The 20,320-nt window shown below is 35.7% G+C and overlaps 1 protein-coding gene across 1 annotated transcript in view; it reads right to left on the reverse strand.

Annotated features, from left to right (window-relative positions):
- ZNF33B (zinc finger protein 33B) overlaps positions 1–2,644 on the reverse strand; it is a 44,463-nt gene extending 41,819 nt beyond the window's left edge. Inside the window, 2 exon segments of the mRNA XM_039852555.1 lie at positions 1,356–1,413; positions 2,564–2,644. Coding sequence (XP_039708489.1) covers positions 1,356–1,413; positions 2,564–2,595 — 90 coding nt within the window. The 5' untranslated portion in view covers positions 2,596–2,644.
- Positions 2,645–20,320: the final 17,676 nt, after the last annotated feature.

A 20,320-nucleotide genomic window follows, 5' to 3' on the forward strand; every position in this document is an offset into this window, starting at 1 on the left:
AGCATCACATGGATGCCTTGTGAAAATATGGATTGCTGGGCCTCCCCCCTAGAATTTCTCTTCTAGTAGGTTTGGAATGGAGCATGAGAATCTGCATTTAAAATAAGTTTCCAGGATATGCTGCTCCTTCTAGTTAAAGAACCTTACTTTGAGAAGCACTACTCTAGAGTCTGGAGATACATTTGTGATTGTGCTGAGAGAATGACAAGAATATTCACAGCAGCATTATTTATATTACTGAAAAATGGAAAATACCTAGATGTCTACCAATAAAATACAGTAATTAGAACAGTGTGCCATACAATGGGAAAACATAGCATTAAAAAGAATAAACAACATTTGGATAGATCTTAAATTATTTATGAGTTGAGAAAAAATGTGTATAATATATACATTAAGGTAATTTATATATTTTTTTAAAGCTCCCAAAACAATAAACAGTATTGTTCAACTAACTACATATCATTTCAATGTATATATAGAGATAAAATGAGAAAACTAGTAGGCAAAGGATGAAAACCTGGAACTAAACTAGGGGCACAATGAGGAAGACTCCAAAAAAACAGCCATCAGAAGAGTGATATGAAAAAAAAAATAGTGGTATGAGTAGAAGACAAAGGATACTTTCCTAGAGAGAGAAGTCAGTAGGCTAATGCAGCAGTTGTTCAAAGAAGGCAACTACAACTAAGTCATTGGTGACCTTTACCGAGATAGATTCAAAAAAGTGAAGGGGAAGAACCAAGAGAGAATACTATGGAATGAAGTTTGACTGAGAAGCTCAGGAACATTTACCAGAGAACTTAACTTTTAACCATCTGCTGCACACCTTGTATACACAGCCTAGCTAAGATAAAATAGTTATGGAGAGTTTTTCTAACGGGCATGCAGGCCATTAATTCCTCTAAATTTTATACTAGGATCAAACAAGACCATTATAAAATTCACTGCTTGAACCATCACTTGGACCCTTTTACTCTTAGTAAAGAACAGTTTCAGGAACATATTTCAGGGCTGTTACTGGAAAGTAAGTCACTGTTTCCCTATATTAAGATTAAAAAAGATATCTCCAGGGAGTCTTTGTGTCTTGAACGGAATTTGTCTGTATCCAAGTGTCTCCCTTTCTACCATGGTTATCAAAAACATCAAAGACACATTTGCAGGTCGACTTAGAAACTCTAAGATATACAATGATCAGTATATATCTATAAGCCAACTTGGTCTTGCTGTTGATCTTTATATTTTCTGTGAAATTCGATTTTTATCTTACCTATTACTAATTTCCCATCTTAACATACGGACTGTTAGAAATCATATTAAATCTATTGTAAAATACAAAGTGGGGACAAACAACTTACCTGGAATTTGTTCATATTCTTCTGTTCTTGGAAAAATGTAGACAACTCTGAAGACATGCTGGGTTAGAAGAGGAATTGGGTCATGAAAGATCTGGCCTGCCTGGCAGCTCCTGAATTCTCCTGCCCTTTAAAGCTACACACACCCACTAGGTAGGAAGAATGTCAATATCCCTTGGACCTTCAGAAGGAACAGGAGGATAGTAAAAGAGCACCTCTCTGACTCTGATATAATCATATAGCTTTGGGGCATAAAATTTTTTACTGGGTAAATATATATATTTGCTTCCTATGGATTTTTTATAAGTTTAAATATCCCTTGGTGTTCACAAAAGAAAAAGTTTAAATGACAAGACTGATTAAAACAAATAACACACCTAATGAAGGAATATTAACTCCTCACCAAAAAACTGTTGTAAAAAATACTGAGCGCTACGCTGTTTATCAATTTTCCTAACGTTACTAAACCTTTAGTTATTGACTCCAAAGAAAGCTATAAAAAGCAGTGCTTTAAGGAAAGGTCTGTTTTAATTTCTTTAACTTCACTGCGATTTCTCAAAAAGTTCTTTTACACGCAACATGCTTTTACTTGTGCGGAAAAGTAGGCAGTACTTGCCCAGGAGTCGAGAGATCTTAACTTTTCAGTCTTCATCACTGACAAACCTGTCGTCCTGCATAAATCACTAACCTTCAGAAGAAAAACAATTTTTTTTTCTAGCAAATGAGACAAACTAGATGATCCCTGAAACTGCTTCCTGAATGCTAGGGCAAATCAGGAAAGAGCAATAGCATATAACAAGATACGTTGATGGACGAGATCGGATAGCACCTAACCAGCCCGTCCCCCCTACCCCCCCAAAAAAATCAGAGAATCAAGGGAACGGTGTCTGGAGTGATAACTGAATCAGCCATTCCTGGCCACTCCTTCTTCCCATACCACGCCACACAAGTAATACGTCACACACGCGCCTCCTCCCCACAGACTAGGTGCAATCGTAACGCAAGAGCACATGCCCTTCTCCTGCGGCCCGAGGACCTGGCCTCACGGACCGTGCTCCGTGCAGAGGCTGGTCACGTGCGGATTCCAGATCCTAGGCTTGACTGACACGCCCGCACTCCGCCGTCCCAAGGGTCTGGAGCGCTCCTCCCCACCACTGGACACTGATCGCCTCCCCTACAGCCGCACGAGCCTTCCCGGGCCCTCCTCCTACCCGCCAGGGCTCACCCGCCGCTCCCTTGTCATGTGACACGGACCGCAGAAAAGAGCATACACTCGCGACCTCAGAACCACCTTCCACGAGAAGCCTGAGAAAAACAGAAATAAAAGGCGGAAGTGCATAGAGGCAGAAGGCGGAACTAGGCATGCGCAGAAGACCTGCACACGGAGCAGAGCACTATCTGCACTATACTACAGAACTACTTTTTCCTCTGGTGTTTGCTACTAGCGTTTCTAGATTGGCGGAGAGGTGCCACCTTACGTAGCATGTGGGAAATTTGGGGCGGGGCGCGCGTCTGAGTTCCAAAAGCAAGCGAAAGCCGTGGTTCCTTCATGGACTCCCCGCAAAGTTAAGGGTTACAACTGAGTTCTATGTGCTGCCAGTGTGCTGTTTAGAAACAGCTGTCAAAGAAAGGGAACCTGCCTGTCAATTTTACTTTTTTTTGACTACTAGGAAATGATCCTAGCAATACATAAAATAATATCTGACCCCATCACAGATATTCTCTGGAGCGGGCGGACAAGAAAGCTAGTTCGTCAATATCATTAAAGCAATAAACGAAATTGTAGATAAGTCAGAAAAGGCACAATCTATATAATTATAAAAGCCTATATAATTCACACACAAAAAAGATATCTTTATTCATTTATATAAACATATTTTTTCCTCTGTGACAAAATTACTTGAGTAAATGGAGGTAGAACCTTTCATAGAAAAATCAATATTCTGACAAAATTCCAGTAAGAATCTCAAATTTTTGTGTATACTTTTTTATTTTCAATATGTACTTCACAAAAGCATTCTTAACGTCATCCAGAATAAATAAAATTCTAAATTAACAGCCAGGAAACATTTTTAAAAGGAGAAAAATTGCCTAAGAAATATCGATATGTATAAATTGCTTTGTTATTCAAAATAATTTGGCAACCGCTTAATGGAAATACAACAGCAATGATTAAGAGCATTTTTCGACATTTATTTAAACATTTATTACTGTTGATTTTCTGAGTTTTATGAAGAGTATTATTTTAAATCTCGTATAGTAAATTAGCAGTTATTATACAATGACAGAAAGAATGGAGTACTCCAAAGAGCAAGTCATTCTCAACAATCTGGAATAAAGGTTAAATCCGTAGATTACACGAGATACTATTCAATCCACAAATATTGTGGATTCAATATTTGAAATGTTTAAACCGTTAAGTTAAAGAAATAAATACATTGAAATGGAGAAGTCGTGACACCAAAGATAGAAACCATAAATTTAAAACCTAATACATTTTAACACAGAAAATAACAACTCGGTTCTAGTTTTAAATATGTTCAAAGCAAATAAAACCAGAAAATTATATTTTTATTATTTGAAAGAAAATATGTATTAATAAGGACATCTTTAAATAAATAGAAAACTTAAAATGGGCTACAGAACTGTGCAGTAATATAATAAAAAAGAAAATGGAAATGAATAATGTATGTATGGAAATTACCATTGTGAGGTAAAAGAAATTCAAATATTTAAGTAAAAATATGTAAGATGTCATTTATTGAGATATAAATTTTTTAATTTACTTTTTAATTTATATACACCAAAGTTCACTCTATTTGGTGCAGTTGTGAATTTTTACAAATGCATGGATTTATGTAAACACCACCACAGTCACCTACAGAACTGATTTCCTCATTGCCCCAAAACTCACTCATGATACCCTTTCAAAGTCAAATTCTCTTACCACTTTTTTTATTAAATATTTTTTAATTTTTCAATTATAGTTGGCATACAATATTATATTAGCGTCAGGTATATAACATAGTGATTAGACATCTATATAATTCACAAAGCGATCACCCCAATAAATCTTCTACTTATCTGACACCGTACAGTTAATACAATATTATTAACTCTATTCCTTATGCTATACTTTATATCTCCATGATTGTTTCGTAACTACCATTTTGTACTTCTTAATCCCTTCCCCCTTTTTCACCTACCCCCCACCCCACCATGGAGTTAATTCAGAACGTAGCCCCTCCACATACTCAGAAGGCTGTTGGCTGCCTGGCCAGGAGACAAGGAAGGTGCTACACAAAGAGCTTTGGGCAGTGCTGGCACTCAAGAACATTTTCTGCTGCTCCCATGAACATTATCTGCTACTGTAACCAAGCAGCACATCTTACTCTCATCCGCCTCCCCCAATGAAATTACCCCTCCTTCTGCTTGTGTGCATAAAAACATTGCTTGCCTTTAGCCAGGTAGCTTTTTCTGCAGCTCCCTCTGGCTGCAGCTGAAACTTCCCTACCCCGTGAGTAATAAACGGCATGTCACACCGGTCTGGTCCTCCCTGGTGGTTTTTTCTGGACTATCCAAGGTGTGGGTTCTAGGCCTGGAGCTTCTGTGTTATACCCTTCAACACCCCTCCCATCCGATAACCCACAAAATGTTCTCTGTATCTATGCATTTGTTCCTTGTTGTTGTTGTTGTCCGTTAGATTCCACATGTGTGCAAAATCAAATGGCATTTCTTTTTCTCTGTTGTACTTTACTCAGCACAATACCCTCTGGGTCCATCATGATAAAACTTTTTCCATCTCTTTATTTTCCATCTATGTGTGTCTTTCAGTCTGAAGTGAATCTCTTGCAAGCAGCCTATATAAGGGTCTTGTATTTTTATCCATTCAGCCACCCTATCTTTTGATTGAAGCATTTAATTCTTTCTCATCTGAAGTACTTGTTGATAGATATGTAATTATTGCCATTCTTTATTCATATTTTTGACGCATATTTTTTTCTTCTTAAATAAGTCCCTCCAACATTTCCTATAATACTGGATTGGTGGTGATGAACTCCTTTAGCTTTTTCTTGACTGAAAAGCTTTTTATCTGTTCTTTGATTCTGAATGCTAGCTTTTCTGGGTACAGTAATCTTGGTTGTACATCATAGGTTTTCATCCTTTTAAATATTTTGTGCCAAACCTTTTGGCCTGCAAGTTTTCTGCTGAGAAATCAGCTGACGGTCTTATAGGAGCTCTCTTATAGGTAACTAGGAAGGAGATTAAAAGCCCAAAAAAGAACCATATAGAAGTTCTGGAGATGAAGAATACACTAAAAGAGATGAAGAGTGACATAGCAAGCTTTGGAAAAAGAGCTGACCAGATGGAAGAGAGAATCAGTGATATCAAAGACAGAAATCTAGAAATGACTCAGAAGAGGAGAGAGATATCAGAGAATGAAAAGAATGAAAAAGAAATACAAGAACTAGCTGGCAACATAGGAAAAGCAACATAAAAATAATGGGTATACCAGAGGAAAAGAAAGAGAAGAGAACAAAGAGAATATTCAGACAAATAGTTGACAAGGATTTCCCAAACCTAGGGAATGAGCTGAAGCTTCAAATCCAAGAAGCTAACAGAATACCCAATTATCTCAACCCAAAAAGGCCTTCTCCAAGACACATTATATTAAAATTGTCAAAAATTAATGACAAAGAAAGAATTCTTAAGGCAGCCAGGAAAAAGAAGACAGAAGCCTATAAAGGACAATCTATTAGATTATCTTGGGACTTCTCAGCACAATCTTTACAAGCAAGAAAGGAGTGGAACAAAATATTCAAACTATTAAATGAAAGGAATTACTAGCCAAGAATAATATGTCCAGCAAAACTTTCCTTTGGAAATGAAGGAGAAATATGACCTTTACAGACATACAAAAGTTGAGGGAATTCTCCACTGCAAGACCTGCTTTACAGGAAATACTGAAGGAGGTCAGCCCACCTGAAACAAAGTGACAAAAAAATACATAACTATGAGTAAGACAATTAGCAGGCAGATAGAGCAGGATAGTTAAAAACAAAGTATTATGAGCTTTAACATTAAGAAGATAATTGCTATTGCAAGATAGTAATGAATGTTCAACATACATAGGAACAGTTTGAGACAACAATAACAGAAAAGGGGAAGGAACAAGGCTCCAAATTCACAAAGGGGAGTGGAGATAAAGCACACACAGAAGAAAATGGACTACTTTATATATACAATTCTCCTTTTCTTAATCTTAATGGTAACCACAAACCAATGATCCAGAATTGAGATACATAACATAAAACAAGGATCAAAGGGCAAATCCACAAAACCCCACCAAATTAAAATGACAGAAACACAAGGACAAGGAAACAAGGGAAACATCAAGCTACCAGAAAACAAAAGATAAAATGGCTATAGGAAAACCTCATATTTCAATAATCACCCTAAATATAAATGAACTGAACTCACAAATAAAAAGGCAAAGAGTTGCAGATTGGATCAAAACACAAACCTCAACCACGTGCTTCCTTCAAGAGACACATCTCAGTTCCAGCGACAAATACAGACTCAGTGAAAGGGTGAAAAAGTATAATCCAAGTAAATGGTATCCAAAGAAAAGTAGATGTAGCTGTACTTATATTGGATGAAATAGACTTCAAGATAAAAGAGGTAAAGAGAGATATTGATGGACACTTCAGAAGGATAAAGGGAACCATACATCAAGAAAATATAACACTTATTAATATTTATGCTTGAAATTAGGGAGCTTTGAAATACATAAAACAATTACTAACAGAACAAAAGGGAGAAAGTGACCAAAATGCTATTATATAGAGGACCTAAATATCCAATGTCGGATATGGACAGATCATTCAAAGAGAAAAATCAATAAAGAAATAACATCCTTAAATGACGCATTAGACCACTTGGACGTAACTTATATTTAAAGAGCCTTTCACCCCAAAACATCAAGTTATACAGTCTTCTCTAGTGCACATGGAACATTCTCAAGGATAGACCATATATTGGAATACAAAACTAACCTCAAAAAATTTAAGATTGAAATCATACCAAGCATATTCTCTGACCACAATGCTTTGAAACTGAGATCAACTGCTAAAAGAAAGTGCGAAAAACCACAAATACATGGAGATTAAACAACACGCTACTGAAAAATGACTGAGTCATAGAAGAAATAAAAAGATCAAGAGATACATAGAAACAAATGAAAATGAAAGTACAACATATCAAAACTTTTGAGACACAGCAAGAGGGGTAATAAAAAGAAAGTTTATATCATTACCGGCCTATCTCAAAAAACGAGAACTAGCCTAAGTAAACAATCTAACACTATATCTTCTAAAGCTATAAAAAGAAGAACAAAATGAAGCCTAAAATCAGGAGAAGGAAGTAAATAATTAAAATTAGAACAGAATTAAATGAAATTGAGAACCAAAAGAAAATAGAAAATATAAATGCAACAAAGAGCTGGTTCTTTGAGAAGATTAATAAAACTGACAAACCCCTGACTAGACTCACTAAAGAAAAAAGAGAAGGATACAAATAAACAAAAACAGATATGAGAGAGGAGTTATAACTGATCTGTAAATACAAAAGATCACACAAGATACTATGAAAAATTGTGTAACACCAAATTTAATAACCAAGAAGAAATGGACACGTCCATGAAGAACTGAAAAATTTAAATAGACTGATCAGCAGTATGGAAATTGAAACAATCATCAAAAACCTACCAAAAAGTAAAAGTCCCACACCAGATGGTTTCACCAGTGAACTCTACCAAACATTCAAAAAAGATTTAAAACCTATTGTTTTCAAACTCTTCCAAAAAAAAACTAAGAGGAGGCAATATTTCCCAACTCATTTTAAGAGATCAACATTACCCTAATACCAAAATCTGGTAAGGATAACACGAAAAAAGAAAACTATATACAAATACTTCTCATGAACACAGATGCAAAAATTCTAAATAAATTACTAGCAATCCGAATACAACAACACATTAAAAAGATTATACACCAGGGGAAAAGGAATGGTTTAACAGAAGCAAATTGATTAATGTGCTACACCAAATGAATGAAATAAAGAATAAAAATCATAAGATCATATCAATAGATGTAAAATATCCTTTGACATGATACAGCATCCATTTATGATCAAAACTTAATAAAATGGATATAGAAGGAAAGTACCTCAACATAATAAAAGCCATATACAATAAACTCTCAGCTAACATAATACATAACTAAAAACTTTTTCTCTGAGCTCAGAAACAAGACAAGGCTGTCCACTATCACCACTATTATTCAATATAATATTGGAAGTCCCAGCGAGTGCAATCAGGCAAGAGAAAGAAATAAAAGGGATCCAAATAGGAAATGAAGAAGTAAAACTGTCACCATTTGCAGATGACAGGATTCTCTTATTTAGAAAACCCTAAAGACTCCATTAAAATACTACTAGAAATAATAAATACAGTAAAGTTTCAATACAAAAAATTAATGTTCAAAAATCCATAGCATTCCTATATTCTGTCAAAAAAAAAGAAATAAAAAAATTCCTTTTGCAATTACAACAAAAAGAATAAAATGCCTAGGAATAAACCTAACAAAACATGCGAAGGACCTATAAACAAAAAACTATCAGACTCTATTAAAAGAAATTGAAGAAGCCACAAAGAAGTGGAAGGATATTCTGTGTTCTTGGATTTGAAGAATCAAAATAGTAAAAATGACCTAATTACCTAAAGCATATACAGATTTAATGCAATGGAAATCCCTATCAAAATCCCAATGGAATATTTTTAAAGAAATAAAACAAAAACATCAGATTTATATGAAAGCACAAAAGAACCTGAACAGCCAAGGCAATTATGAGAAAAAAGAACAAGGCTCTGCCCGACTTCAAAGTATACTACAAAGTGACAATAATGAAAACAGCATGGTTTTGGCAGAAAAACAGGCACACAGACCAGTGGAAAGAACTGAAAGTCCAGAAGAAAACCCCCATTTATATAGGTAAATAATTTTTGACAAAGGAGCCAAAAACACAATGGAGAGGGGAGAGTCTCTTTAACAAATGGTACTGGGAAAATTTGAAAGCCATATGCAAAAGAATGAAAGTAGACTTTTGTCTATCACCACACACCAAAATTAACTCAAAGGATTAAGGACCTGAATATAAGACCGGAATCAATAAAATACATAGAAGAAACCATAGGAACTAAACTCAAGGACCTTGGACCTAAAGAGGATTTTATGAATTTGACCCTAAAGGCAAGGGAAGTAAAAGCAAAAATAAATGAATGAGACTATATTAAACTAAAAAGCTTCTGCACAGCTAAAGAAACCATCAATAAAGTAAAGAGGCAACCATCCAAATGGAAGAGTATATTTTCAAACAATGCTTCCAGTAAGGAGCTAATATCCAAATATTCAAAGAACTCATAGACTTCAACAATAAAAAATAATCCAATTTAAGAAATGGACACTTCCCCAAAAGAAACAGACACTTCCCCAAAGAAACATACCAATGGCCAACAGACGTATAAAAGGATGCTCAATTTCACCAGCTGTTTGGAAAATGCAAATCAAAACCACAATGAGATGCCATTTCACTCCTGTTAGAATGACGATCATCAACAGACAAGTAATAACAAGTGTTAGAGAGGTTGTGGGAAAAAAGGAACCCCCATACACTGCTGGTGGGAATGTAAATTGGTACAACCACTATGGAAAATAGTATGGAGGTTCCTCAAAAAAATAAAAATTGAACTACCATATGATCCAGCAATCCTACTGGGTATTTACCCACAAAACTTGAAAATGTTTATCCGAAAAGATATATACACTTACCAATGTTCATAGCAGCATTATTCATTGCGGCCAGGACATGAAAGCAACCAAAATGTCCTACAATAGATGACTGGATAAAGAAGTTGTGGTACATCTATGCAATGGAATATTACTCATTCATAAGAAGAAATGAAATACTGTCATTTGTGACAACCTGGATGGATCTTGAGATAATCATGCTGAGCAAAATGAGTCCAACAGAAAAAGTTGAAAATCACTTGCTATCACTCACATGTGTGATATAAATCTAGAAGCAACAAACAAATATGACAAACAAACAGAGCTTCATGGACATAGACAGTGGACTAGTGGTTACTAGAAGAAAAGGGGGAGGCGGTAGGGAGATAGGGATAAAAGGGGCCAAATGAGTGGTGATGGAAAAAAATCTAACTATGGGTGGTGAACACTTAATGCATATATATATTACATATATGTGTGTGTGTGTGTGTGTGTGTGTGTGTGTGTAATATATTGTTGCATTCTACACTAGAAAGTTATTGGATTTTGTTGATCAATATCACTACAATAATATTTAACAATAAAAAAACAACAAAAAATACAAAAAAAATGAATAAAAAAATGGCAATAACTACATATCTATCAACAAGCACTTCCAATGAAAAAGAATTAAATGTTCCATCAAAAGATAGGGTGACCACATGGATAAGAAAACAAGACCTTTATATAGGTTGCCTACAAGAGACTCACTTCAGATTGAAAGACACACACAGATGGAAAGTAAAAAATGCAAAAAAGATATTTCATAATGTACCTAGAGGGTGTTGTGCTGAGTAGAGTAAGTCAGATAGAGAAAGACAAATTCCATATGATTTCATGTACATGTAGAAACTAAACAAGAACAACAACGACAACAAAAACAGAAACAAACTCATAGATACAGAGAATCTTTTGAAGTTTACCAGATAGGAGAGGGGTTTGTAGGGAGGAGGCAGTGAAAAAGGGGGAAAAGATTAAGAAGTACAAATTGGTAGTTACAAAATAGTCATGGAGATATAAAGTATAGCATAAGGTATATAGTCAATTATATTGTAAGAACTATGTACACTGTCAGTGGGGTACTAGATTTATTGGGGTGTTTTAAGATTTAAAAAAATTAAATATCAAAGGGCACTAAAGGGACTTGGTTCCTGCTGACTGTGCTCAGGACTTCAGTGGGAACACCATTCATAAACTTCTGGAGTTATCGCAATGAAGATATTCCCACTGGGTCCACAGGCACCCCTGACACCCCAAGTGCTAAACACACACCTCCTACCACTCTGTGGCCAGCTCCTGTGCCTTTTCCCAGGCTTGGTGGCAAGGTCAGGTCCAGTTAATGGAATAGTATCGGGGGTTGGGGGATGGGGACAGATGTAAGGAAAAAACCACAAACTTGACCTATAGTGCTATCTTCCAGAAAATGAGAGAGGTTTCCAATAGCCAGCCTGGTGAGTGGTAAAAACCAAAGAACACAAAAAAACATAATAATTCTGCCACAAGAGGGAGTAGGAAAAGTGAGCAGGTGTAACCAGACAAAGACAAAAAATCTCAAATATAACAGCACAAAAGAAAAGTGTAACCCATTTGAAAGCAAACAGTAAAGAATTTAAGAAGTGCCTGCTACTTCAAGTGCGAAATCAGCAAAGTAAAACTACAAGAAATATGAAAACTCAAGGAAACATATTACCGAATGACAGCAATAATTCTCCAAACATCAAGCACAAAGGCATAGAATTTTGTGATAGAACTAATTCAAAACAGCTGTTTTGAAGAAACCCAAGGAGCTACAAGAAAACTCAGAAAAACAATTCATTGAAATCAGGAGGACTATGACATGAACTAAATGAATTATTTGCAGTGAATAAGCTGCAACGACATCAAAGTGCATATATCTTAACAGATAAACGTTTTCAATTTTGGGGGGGTAGATATCCAGAAGAGAGATTGCTGAGTCATATGATAATTCTATTCTTAATTTTTGAGGAACCACCATACTGTTTTCTCCTGGGGGCGGTACCAATTTACATACCCACCAACAGGGTATGAGGGTTCCTTTTTCCCCTCAACCTCTCCAACACTTGTTATTATTTGTCCTGTTGATAATAGCCCTTCTAACAGGCTTGAGGTGATTATCTCATTGTGGTTTTGATTTGCATATCCCTAATTGCTAGTAAAGTGGAACATCTTCTCATATGTCTGTTGGCTATTTGTATGTCTTCTTGGGAGAAGTGTCTGTTAAGATCCTCTGCTCATTTTTTAATTGGACTGTTTTTGTTGTTGTTGTTATTGAGTTGTATGAGTTCTTTTTATATTATGGGTATTAGCCCCTAATCAAAGGTGTTATTTGTAAATAGCTTTTTTCATTCTGTTGTTTGCCTCTTTGTCTTGTTGAAGATTTCTTTAGCTGTGCAGAAGCTTTTTAGTTTGATATAGTCCCATTCGTTTATTTTTGCTTTTACTTCCCTTGCTAAGACATAGAAACAACTGAAGTATTCTGCGATAGATGATTGGATAAAGATGTAGTACATAAGAAAAGGAGAAATACCACCAATGCAACAACATGGATGGATCTGGAGGTTATCATGCTAAGTGAAATAAATCAGACAGAAAAAAATTAAAAACCATATGATTTCACTCATATTTGGATATAAAACTGGAAGTAACAAACAAGACAAATAAAAACTTACAGACACAGACTTTAGTCGTCACTAGAGGGAAAGTAGGAAGGTAGATAAGGGAAATGAGGATCAAATATATGGTGACAAAAGGAGATTTGACTTTGGGTGGTGATCACACAATGCACTATACAGATGATGTATTATTGAATTGTACACTCGAAACATATAATTTTATTAACCAATGTGATCCCAATAAATTTAATAAAAAATGAGTTATTTACCAAAGTGATAGAAATCATAAAAAATAACAAAACAGTAATTCTGGAGCTCAATAATTCAATGAATGAAATTTAAAGCATAATAGATACAGAAAAAGCATTTGACAAAATAAAACATTTTTCCATGATTAAAAAAAAACCTGAAAAATTGGGTCTAGAAGATGCATGATAAACAACTGTGTGCCAGGTCATTGGATACTTTAAGTACATCTTGATTTTATTAATGATTGTTTAGATCATTTACTAAAAGAACAGTTTGGTAACAATGTTTATGTTCATTTATATATACCACCAAAGAGTAGAGAACACTCATGACATAGTATTTTATACACATGGTATTTTATACATGGTATTTTTAAAGTTTCTTTTTAAATATATGTTGTGGTGTAAACATATGATGAGACAGTAGTATTTAAGGTAGAAAAGCCTAGTACATAGTACAAAAGTTATTTAGATTAGCGAGCATTATTTCCACTATAACTATTTTGGGGTCTAAATCAAACTTCAAGCATACACAAAATAGCTGTTAAAGGGCATACTCATATGTATAATAATCCTGAAATAGCTCAGAGGCTATTCATATGTACATTTAATGTGGCTACTCTGATGATTCAGCTCACTGGTGCCTTCCTTAAAACTACATATTTCATGACAAGCATGACTGTAAGTAAACATACCATATTATATTACTAATAAAATATTTGGTACTACATCCAAAACTTTGCTTCTATATTAAGATTATTACTACATGAAGAGTTCCCGCCACATTTCCTAAACTGACAATTTTCATTCATTACATATTCTCTGGTACATAAATTTTGAAATGTTTTGCAAGATTACGAGGCTTTATTCCACTCTCAATTATCTAACATTCAATAAGATGGTGCTTCTTTGTGAAATTTTTCTATGTTCATTTCACGTTTTGGGATTATCCCTTGTAAATTTCTGATTTACACAATGTTTGACTTATTAATGAAAGTTTATTAAAATGAAAGATATTGACAGGGGTTTCTCCTCCACTGAATTCCCTGGCTTACAATGTTTATTACATCTTTGTTAGATTACCAAAGTGTATGAGATAAGGGATGATAGGATATACCATGGCAACAAATAGACCTAAACATGTAATGGTTCGACACAACACAAATTTTTCTTTTCATAAAAAGACTTAGGGGTGATGGTAGAGAAGGAAGGACTCTGCTCAGGAAGTCCTGGTTTCTTCTAATTTTTAAACCTGTAATCTTTAAAGACTAGCTCTCAAGTTGTTCTGGGAAGAATCACCATTGCCCTTTGGTAGGCAAAAAAACGTGGCAAGTAGTTAATATTTCAAGAGAAGTTGTTTACAGGCTTGGAAATGATGTATGTCATTTGCACCCACACTCTGAGCCATAACTTGGTTACATGTGGATGAAAGAAAGGCTAGAAAATTTTAACTAGTACTATACCTACAAAAATAAGAAAATGGGTGTATGGAAAACATAAGCAGTTTCTGCCACACAGCGTTTCTGCTGTATGTTAATTCTCTGATGTTTAATAAGAAAACTTCTGACTTCTGGCAGAAGTTTTCCCACATTCATTACATTCATAGGATTTTGCCCCTGTGCAAGTTCTCTTATGTAGAGTGAGGAATGATTTCCAGTAAAAGGACTTCCCACATTTAGTACATAGGTACAATTTCATTCTTGTATGTCTTTGAGAGCTGACGAAGTCTGTGAGGGCTGATTTGTGATTGAAGGCTTTCCTACATAAATTACGTTCATAAGATTTCTCCCCTGTGTGGACTCTCAGATGGACAATGTGGGTTGATTCTGCTGTTAGTATATTTCACATTTAGTACACTCATAGGATTTCTCCCTTGTTTGTGTTCTCTAATGCACTATGAGATTTGACTTGTGGTTGAATGTTTTCCCACATTCACCACATTTGAATAGACTCTTTCCTCTTTGATTTTTCCAAAGTTGAGTAAAATGTGACATCTGGCAGAAATTATTTTCAATTTGATTGGTTTCATATTATTTCATTTACATGACATTTCAAGGGAGATGATGTCTCACAGAAGGTTTACTCATGTCCATTATATTCATGGAGTTTCTCTCCTGTGTGAATTTGCCTGTGTAAAAGTATTGTCCTAAGGCTTCTCCACCATTACTATGTTTAAAAGTATTCCCTCAAATTTAAATAATACCATTAATATGTCCAAGGGCTTTCTCATTTGGATATTTTTATAATAATTCTCCTTAGTATAAGCCTTTTCCTGTTTAATATTGAGTAATTATCATATGCATTTAACATATCAGGCTTCTTTCAATTGATAATGAAATATTTTTCAACCTCATTCCATGTAAGTCATATTTATAGGGCATTTTTCTTGAAGGAACAAAGTTTGTGCTCATATTAGATGGTTTTCCTAAAGCAAAATCAGTATTCTCTTATTGAATATAATTTGGACATATATTTGCCTTGGTTTCTTTAGTTTCTCTCATGAGCTTTGCAGTCTTCTAGAAATAAAAATATTGAATATACCATAAGAATTTTAACATGTTTCTAATAGAACTGGACTAAGATATAAGTGCCCTGTTATATATTTCACTTTTGGTTTTAGTAGTCTCTCAGGATCAAAGTACTTTTTCTCTACCTAGTGTGCTTGAGAAAACAAATGGGAAAAAGGAAGAAAATCAATTAATAAGCAGACATGTAATTATTCAGCATCTTGCAAATAAAACTTTAAAATGGATAGAGATGAAGATATAAACTCAAGAAACAATAGAAGGTGGAAGATTTTACAAGAGTGTTAGGTTCAGGTGGGAAGAAAAGCACAGAGTGTGAAATGGGTCCAATTGAGTTAATAATGAGTAATTGGAATCACAAGAAAACCAGTAGACAAAGGTGTTCATGAGGAAAATATGAGAAACTGAGGAGAAAGACTACAGATTAGGTCTAATACACTCACATCTATATTGTTTTAGTAATATCCTGACAAGTTTTCACGCTTCTTGTTGAATTTCCCTTAATTATATTCCGTACATTAATGGCAAAGTAAAATAGAATGCATCAGTTGCCTTCAAATGTTTAAGAGAAGAGTCATTAGCTTTCATTCTAATTCCCCTTCTAGCTATGATTCACAGGAATACCAACTTGCAAAAGACAGTTCAAAACAAAGACAAAATAAATGATCCTATGACAATATAGATCTAATGTATCGCTCTATTTTGGCTGTGATACCTTAATATTGCTGTATTATAGTTGTTCAACAAGTTAACCTACTGTGATAATGAAATTTATGTTCACTTACATTTCCTTAAAAAAGCCTTACCCATGCCACAATACCAATACACATCTCATATTTTCAAATTTCAGGTTTCTATTTACTGTTAGAATTTAAAGATCATATTTTTCAACTCGATCTCAGAAAATGAATAACACTTATGTTTTTTTAATTAGTCTCAAGTATATAGTACATTAGTTAAACACTTATACAGTTTACAAAATGATTCCCCTAATTGCTCCTTCTCTCCTCTGGTTTTCCACCTTGCCAATATATTAATGCTAACTGCATTCCCTATGCCGTGCTTCCCATCCCCATGACCATCTGTCAACTACTAATTTGTACTTTAACCCTTCACCCCATTCTCCCAGCTTCCCAAACCCTCTCCCCTCTGTCCATCACTAAATTGTCTACTACATTTGTGAGTCTGTTTTTGTTGAGTTTCTTCTTTTTGTTCCTTAGATTCCACATATAAGTGAAATCGTATGGTATTTCTTTTTCTCTGTCTACCTTATTTCACTCAATATAATAACTTCTAGGTCCATCCATGTCATTGCAGATGGTAGCATTTCATTTTTTTAATGGCTGAGTAATATTCCATTGTACATATGAACCATAACCTCTTTATCCAATAATCTATTGATGGGATTTTAGGTTGCTTCCATATCTTGGCTATTGTAAATTTTCTGCCATAAATATTGGGGTGCATAGATCTTTGTGAATTATTATTTTGATTTTCTTTGGATAAATACCTAGAAATGCAATTGCTGGACTAAAGGGTAGATACATTTTTAATTTTTTGAGAAACCTCCAGATTGTTTTCCATAGCAGCTGTACCAATTTGCAATTCCACCAACAATATATGAGGGTTCTCTTTTCTCCAACATCCTCGCCAACACTTGTTGTTCTTTGATTTATTGATGATAGCCATTCTGACAGGTGTCAGGTGATATCTAATTGTGGTTTTAATTTGTAGTTCTCTGATAATTAGTGACCTTGAGCATTTTTTCATATGTCTATTAGCCATCTGTACTTCCTTTTTGGTGAAGTATCTGTTCAGGTCTTCTACACATTTTTTAATTTGTTTTTTTTTGTTGCTGTTGTTGAGTTGTATTAGTTCTTTATATATTTTGCATATTAACCTCTTATCAGATATATCATTAGCGAATATCTTCTCCCAATCAGTGGGCTGTCTTTTTGTTTTGTTGATGGTTTCCTTTGCTGTACAAAAACTTTTTACTTTGAGGTAGTCCCATTTGTTTATTTTTTCTTTTGTTTCCCTTGCCCGGAGAGATATATCCAAAAAGGAATTCCTGTTAGTAATATCAGAGAGTTTATTGCCTATATTTTCTTCTAGAAGTTTTATGGTTTTGGGTCTTACATTTAAGTCTTTAATCCATTTTGAGTCTATTCTTGTATATAGTGGAAGAAAGTAGTCCAGTTTTTTTTTTTTTTTTTGCAATTTTCCCAACACCATTTTTTTGCAATTTTCCCAACACCATTTATCGAAGAGACTGTCTTCACCCATTGTATATTCTTATCTCCTTTGTCATATGTTAAGTGAGCGTATAGGCGTGGATTTATTTCTGGGCTCTCTATTCTTTCCCATTGATCAATGTATATGTTTTAATGCCAGTACCATGCTGTTTTGATTACTGTAGCCTTGTAGTATTGTTTGATATCAGGTAGTGTGATACCTCCAACTTTGTTCTTCTTTCTCAAGATTTCCATGGCTATTTGGGATCTTTTATGGTTCCATATAAATTTTGGGATTATTTGTTCTAGCTCTCTGAAAAATGCCATTGGTATTTTGATAGGGATTGCATGGAATCTATAGATTGCCTTGGGTAGTACAGCCATTTAAATGATGTTGATTCTTCCCATCCATGAGCATGGTATATGCTTCCATTTATTTGTGTTTTCTTTGATTTCTTTTTTCAATGACATAATTTTCTGAGAACAAGTCTTTCACAACCTTAGTTACTTTGATTCCCAGCCCTTGGAAGGACCCTCCTCCACCAACTACACCAGATCACACACCTAGGGCGAACTAAGATGCTCCAAGCCTTAGACCCCTATTTTCACTTGTCAGAAGGGAGAACTACAGAGGAGATTACCTCATGATGCCGAGCTTGTGCTCAAGTTAATCCAAAGAAGGAGAAGATAGAAGAACCTAGGCATAGGGAAAGAGGAACTTATCCGGGGAACCACTGGGAAGTCGAGTTCACTGAGGTAACACTGACTGTGGGGGGCTACAAATATTTTCTTGTTTTTATAGACACCTTTTCAGGATGGGTAGAGGTCTTCCCCATCAGGAAAGAGACTGCCTTAGTAGTTACTAAGAAACTACTACAAGAAATTCTCCCTCGATTTGGTCTCCCTGGAACTTTAGGGTCGAATGACAAGCCAGCCTTTGTAGCAAAGGTATCACTCACAACAATTGGCTAGCTACCTAAATTTGCGATGGAAACTTCACTGCGCCTACCGGTCCCAAAGTTCGGGCCAAGTAGAGTGAATAAATCGGACTCTAAAAGAGACATTAGTCAAGTTAGGATTAGAAACTGGTGGGACCTGGGTAGAACTTCTCCCCTTCGCTCTTCTCCGAGCCAGATGTACTCCGGATATTAATGGATTCACCCCATTTGAAAATTTCTTTGGAAAACCCCCACCTTTAGTACCTAAAATAGAAGATGAGAAAAAGGCAGAACTACGTAACCTTGCCTTACTTAAGTCTTTACAGGCCCTTCAAAATTTACAGAAGGAGATTTGGTCCCGTGTTCGTGCTGCCCACTCAGCCCTGGGGGACTGACTTCCCCATTAGTTTCAGCCTGGGGACTCTGTGTGGATCTGGAAGTTCACTTCCAAGGGACTAGAACCCAAATGGAAAGGACCCTTCACTGTCTACCTGACGACACCCACTGCAGTTAAAGTGGGCGGCATCCCATCATGGATTCATCACTCCCACGTGAAGGCAGCATGAGAGTGGACAGCTCAGGAAGACGGGCCCTTAAGACTGAGACTCAAGTGTACATAAATCTAATCCTCTGTTTCTTCCTTTTTCCTCTTTAGCCCAGACATACAGAAACATACACCGGCCTAGAGTATAGGAGCTTATAGTAACCGAGACTGGTGAAATCATTGCCCAGAACATCACCAGCCACGGTACTCCAGAGATCGAGTAGACTTGTGCCAGCTTGCCAGAGATCCCCTCGCCATTGCAACGGCTGGACACCACCTTGGATCAAGATCCTTCCTAGGCAGAGGAGTGTACTTAGGCTACAACGGAGGGACCCGGTTGTGGCATATTATCGGCTGAGAAAAGCTTCTTAGAGATAGGACTCTATATTTGTCCTCAAGGATATTACCCAGGGATATCTAGCCACATAGGTAATATGGGACTCGGATGTGAGGGACAAGGCCAATTTTCTTGTGCTAACTGGGGTTGAGAGACTATCTCCATTATAGATAATTATAAAAAACAAAATGATGATCATATTAGATTAATAAGAGGACCAAGCCCCTCCACATGCTCTCTTGGATCTTGCAATCCTATCATAATCACCATCAAAACTGGTAGCCCTGGGGGACAACACTATTGGCTCACAAGACAGACATGGGGTATCAGATTATATAAAACTGGGTATGATTCAGGATTATATTTTACTATACAGGTTAAGGACCCTCCCAGGAAGGCTAACCCTATAGGACCCAATGAACCACTTTTAGTTCTGGGACTACCCCAAAATCTTACACCTAAGAAAACTTCTGTTTCCAGAGCAACTCCAACTCCAGCTCTAGCCCCTCCAAGTAGTAGCCTAACAGCTATTAATCTCCAGGCATTTGACCAGCCACAACCAGAAACAGAAGGAGCATTAATAACTATGCTAACGACAATACACAAGGTCTTAAATAAGACCAT

Source organism: Pteropus medius, unplaced genomic scaffold (assembly GCF_902729225.1).
Source record: "Pteropus medius unplaced genomic scaffold, Ma_sr-lr_union100, whole genome shotgun sequence".
Classification (NCBI taxonomy): Eukaryota; Metazoa; Chordata; class Mammalia; order Chiroptera; family Pteropodidae; genus Pteropus; species Pteropus medius.